At 44.5% G+C, this 5,124-nt stretch overlaps 1 protein-coding gene across 1 annotated transcript in view; it reads left to right on the forward strand.

Moving 5' to 3' along the window:
• Nucleotides 1-5,124, forward strand: part of LOC107297661 (BPI fold-containing family B member 6-like) — a 29,303-nt gene that overhangs the window by 16,807 nt on the left and 7,372 nt on the right. The window contains exons 7-8 of the mRNA XM_015827021.1: nucleotides 1,300-1,455; nucleotides 4,065-4,153. Of these exons, the coding sequence (XP_015682507.1) occupies nucleotides 1,300-1,455; nucleotides 4,065-4,153 (245 nt within the window). The remainder of the gene's footprint in view (nucleotides 1-1,299; nucleotides 1,456-4,064; nucleotides 4,154-5,124) is intronic.

The following is a 5,124-nucleotide window of genomic DNA, read 5'->3' on the forward strand; positions in this document are numbered from 1 at the left end:
CCTCAGCTAAGCAGCTGGCTTGGCTTGATGTCCTCCTGGGAAGAGTGAAATTCCTCTTTCTTGGAGCTGCTAAAACATTCTGTGTGCAGAAGCAGATCTGATCTGGGCAGGGATTCCTGCAGCAGATTTTATTCCTAGATCAAGGAAGGAGTTATTTTTATGGGAAACAGATAGACAGACAGACAGACAGACAGACAGATAATAGATAATGATAGATAGATAGATTAGATAATAAATAGAAATAGATAGATAGATAGATAGATAGATAGATAGATAGATAGATAGATAGATAGATAGATAGATAGATAGATAGATAGACAGATAGATAGATAGGAAATAGATGATAGGTGATAGATAGATTGATAGTGATATAAATATAAATAGATAGAGATAGATAGATAGATAGATAGATACAGATAGATACAGATAGATAGATGATAGATAGATAGACAAATAGATATAGATGATAAATAGATAGACATAGATAGATAGATAGATAGATAGATAGATAGATAGATACAGATAGATATAGATAGATAGATAGATAGATAGATAGATAGATAGATATAGATACAGATAGATACAGATAGATACAGATAGATACAGATAGATAAATAGATAGATAGATAGATATAGATACAGATAGATACAGATAGATAGATAGATAGATAGATAGATACAGATAGATAAATAGATAGATAGATAGATATAGATACAGATAGATACAGATAGATAGATAGATAGATAGATAGATAGATAGATAGATATAGATACAGATAGATACAGATAGATACAGATAGATAGATAGATAGATAGATAGATAGATAGATAGATAGATAGATAGATAGATAGATAGATAGATACAGATAGATACAGATAGATACAGATAGATACAGATAGATAGATAGATATAGATACAGATAGATACAGATAGATACAGATAGATACAGATAGATAGATAGATAGATAGATAGATACATACAGATAGATAGATAAATAAATAGATAGATAGATAGATAGATAGATACAGACAGACAGACAGACAGACAGACAGACAGATACATACATACATACATACATATATACAGACAGACAGACAGACAGACATAAGATAGATAGATAGATAGATAGATAGATAGATAGATAGATAGATAGATAGATAGATAGATAGATAGATATAGATGATGAATAGATAGACAGGAAGGACAAGATGAGCGTTAGGTGGGGGCTTCCCCTTGTTGTGCGGTTATTGTTCATGTTCTGGGTTTAAATGTTTTTCCCCCCCTCCATTTTATCCAGGCTGGTCTGCCTGCTGGGAAAAAGCTGAAAATTAAACTTACTCACAGAGAACACCCCCTGGTTTCCGTGTCGTCTACGGGCAACACCATAACAACTCGTATCCAGGCTTCGTTCTTGGATGTTAAAAGTAGCAAGGAGCTGCTCTCCATCCTGGTGGTAAATCTTCCTTTCCTCTGCACTCCTTGGCCAGAGGCCAAAAGTCTTACCCTGCTTACACATCGTCACCTTCCAAAATTAATCTTTACGTGAAGAAACTCCTCTTAAGGCAGAGGAAAGGCAGGAATTGTGGCCCAGTTTGAACACACTCAAGTGTATCTCTCCATCAAGGCTGCGTCACGGAGACTTTCAGATGCCTAGAGAGAGAATTAGGGAGTGTCTATTTAACTGTCCCCCAAGGAGGGCTCCCCACTCCGGAAGAACTGAGCCCACAGCTCCAGAAATAGCCAGCCAGGAGAGCCACCCGTTTGTGCAGGGAATAGAACAGAACAGGACAGACTAGAATACAATAGAACAATGGGATAGAATAGAACATAGAATAAATAGAATAGAATAGAACATAGAATAGAATATAGAACATAATAGAATATAGAATGTAGAATATAGAATATAGAATATAGAATAGAATAGAACATAGAATAGAATATAGAATAGAACATAGAATAGAATAGAACATAGAACAGAATATAGAACATAATAGAACAGAATATAGAATATAGAATAGACTAGAATATAGAATATAGAATATAGAATAGAATAGAATAGAATAGAATAGAACAGAACATAGAATAGAACATAGAATAGAATAGAATATAGAATCAATAGAATAGAACAGAACAGAATAGAATAGAACATAGAATAGAACATAGAATAGAACATAGAATAGAATAGAATAGAATATAGAATAGAATAGAATATAGAATAGAATATAGAATAGAACAGAATATAGAATAAATAAAATAGAATAGAACGGAACAGAACAGAACATGGAATAGAATAGAATATAGAATAGAATATAGAATAAATAGAATAGAATAGAATAGAATATAGAACATGGAATAGAATATAGAACAACATAGAATAGAATAGAGAATATAGAATATAGAACATAGAATAGAAAATAGAACATAATAGAATATAGAATACAGAATATAGAATATAGAATAGAATAGAATAGAATAGAATCTGGAGAGGACCTTGGAGGTCCTCTAGTCCAGCCCCCTATGTTGAGAACCTATACAATCTCAGACTAGTGGCTGTCCAGTCTCTTCTTAAAAACCTCCAGGGATGGAGCGCCCAGACCCTGAACCTCATCTTGAGGATGTTTATGGCCTGAAATGTTGTGCTTGTAATAACGTTGTTTAGCCTAGAAAGCTGTCCAAAGCCTGAGAACTTAGCTAAGTCCAGAGCCAGGAAAAAAAAAAAAAAGGATGGTTTGAAAATGCAAATCTGGAGAAATGTTACTGTAGAACAGTGGTTCTCAACCTTTTTAATGCCGCGACCCCAACCGGTCGTAAGTCGAGGACTAAACCGGTTGTAAGTCGAGGACTAAACCGGTCGTAAGTCGAGGACTAAACCGGTCGTAAGTCGAGGACTACCCAACCGGTCGTAAGTCGAGGACTTTCCCTGCCCGGGAGCGCCGCGCATGCGTGGTTCCGCCCCCTGCTCCGGCCGAAGCGTAGCTGGCAAGCGGCAGAGACGGAGCAGGCCGACCACCAGCTGGCCCAGCCCAAGGGAGGTAAGGCACCCGCCGGAAAAGGGGGAAAAAAATGGCGGACAAAAAAAATGGCAGACAGCCTTGCTTGGCGACCCCCGTGAAATGGTCGATTGACCCCAAATGGGGTCCCGACCCACAGGTTGAGAACCACTGCTGTAGAAGCAGAGGGAGATCATAAAACCTCCGCCACAATGAGAATTACATTCTGAGGGCAGAGGAGAACTTTTCTACCCTAGAGCAACTTAACAGGGAGGAAAGAAGGAAAGGGAGGTGAGGAGGAAGGGAAGGAAGGAAGGAAGGAAGGAAGGGAAGAAGAAGGAAAGGGGAGAAGGAGGGAGGGGAGAAGAAAGAAAGGAAGGAAGGAAAGAAGAAGGGAAAGTGAAAGGGAGAGGGGGAGAGAGGGAAGCAGGAAACAAGGAAGAAGGGAAAGTGGGAAGGAAGGAAGGGAGGGAGGGAGGGAGGAAGGAAGGAAAGAAGAAGGGAAAGNAGGGAGGGAGGGAGGGAAGAAGGAAGGAAGGAAGAAGGAAGGAAGGAAAGAAAGAAGAAGGGAGGGAGGAAGAAGGAAAAGTGGGAAGGAAGGAAGGAAGGGAGGGAGGGAGAGAGGGAGGGAAGAAGGAAGGAAGGAAGAAGGAAAGAGAAGAATGGAGGAAGGGAGGGAGGAAGAAGGGAAACTGGGAAGGAAGGAAGGAGAGGAGGAAGGAAGAGAGGGAGGGAGGAAAGGAAAGGAGGGAGGGAGGAAGGAAGAAAGAATGAAAGAAAGAAAGAAAGGAAGAAGAAGGGAAGGAGGGAGGGAGGAAGAAGGGAAAGTGGAACAGAAGAAAGGAAAGGAAGAAAGGAAAGGAGGAAGGAAGAAGGACGAAAGAAGAAGGAAGGGAGGCAGGAAGAGGAGGAAGAGGAAGAAGGGAAGGTGAAAGGGAGGGAAGAAGGAAGGAAGGAAGGAAGGGAAGGAAGGAAGGAAGGGAAATCTAAGGCTTCTCCTCAATGGGAGACCTTGTCAGACCTCTCAGACCCTCCTCCGCCTTCACCCTCTTCTTCCTCCTCTCCCTGGCAGGTCCATGAATGCAGCGTCATTATTGTCATCAAGCAGGAACTGTTGGTCTTCTCGCTGAAAGCCGGGTCGTGCAGGTACACCCTCTCCTTGCTCCCGAGACCCCTACCTGAAGGAAGTGACCTTGGGGGGGGGAGAGAGAGGGCAGGGGGCTGCTCAGAGCCGCAGGCTGCTTCCCCAAATGAGCTTTAAACCGAGCTCCGAGGTCCCTTCCGGATCGGTTATTCTCCGTGCAAGCTGTCAACGTCGCTCCCGTTGGACGCTCCTGCTTGGACAACGGCGATGCAACCTCTTTCTTTCTCATGCTTTACTCTTAGCGTTAGAGAGGGACGTGGTGGGAGTTAAGTTAGACAGAACAACATCTGTCTAAGAGGCGGTGAAGGCGTGGCGGGAGAAAGGCCTGGGCGGAAAGCCTGCGTTTCAAACTCATGGGAGAATGTGGTCGACGACCGTTAGTTGCAGGAGGGAATTGTGCTTCGATACTATGCCGTGGAGGGGAGGAGAAGTCAGATGTTGGGCTTGGACTTGAGTAAAGATACCTTAAGGCAGCGGTGGCGAACCTATGGCACGCGTGCCAGAGGAGGCACTCAGAGCCCTCTCTGTGGGCACGCGCGCCATGCCCCGGAGATGGCAACCGTCCCTCTTCAACCAGCCGTCCGCTAACTCGCCGGGGTCCCACATGGCCGGATGCATCCCAGCACATCTGGTTTCCCTCCCGCCCATCCCGTCCCTCCTGGCCTCGCATGCTCTCCTTTTCCCAGGCACGACCCACTGCATCGCCTCCTCAGCTGTCGGTCGGCCGTCCAGCTCAGTGGTGGCTTCTCTGAACTGCTGGCGGAGGGCTGCGGAGCCCCAGAGTGCGCCGGTCGAGGGGCCGGCAGGCTGTGGCTGCTGACGGACACCGTCGGCCCCCATGCGCTGGCTGGCCTCTGTGTGCGGGGGCCGATGGTGTCAGGCAGTGGCCACCCCGGCCCCTGCCTCTCCTTGCCCTGCGACAATGGCACCCCCACCCTACCTCGTCTTGCCTCGCCTCATCCCGCAGGACGAGCCTCCCGCCCCTCGC

Source organism: Protobothrops mucrosquamatus, unplaced genomic scaffold (assembly GCF_001527695.2).
Source record: "Protobothrops mucrosquamatus isolate PMUCROS unplaced genomic scaffold, P.Mucros_1.0 scaffold3445, whole genome shotgun sequence".
In the NCBI taxonomy this organism is placed as follows: domain Eukaryota; kingdom Metazoa; phylum Chordata; class Lepidosauria; order Squamata; family Viperidae; genus Protobothrops; species Protobothrops mucrosquamatus.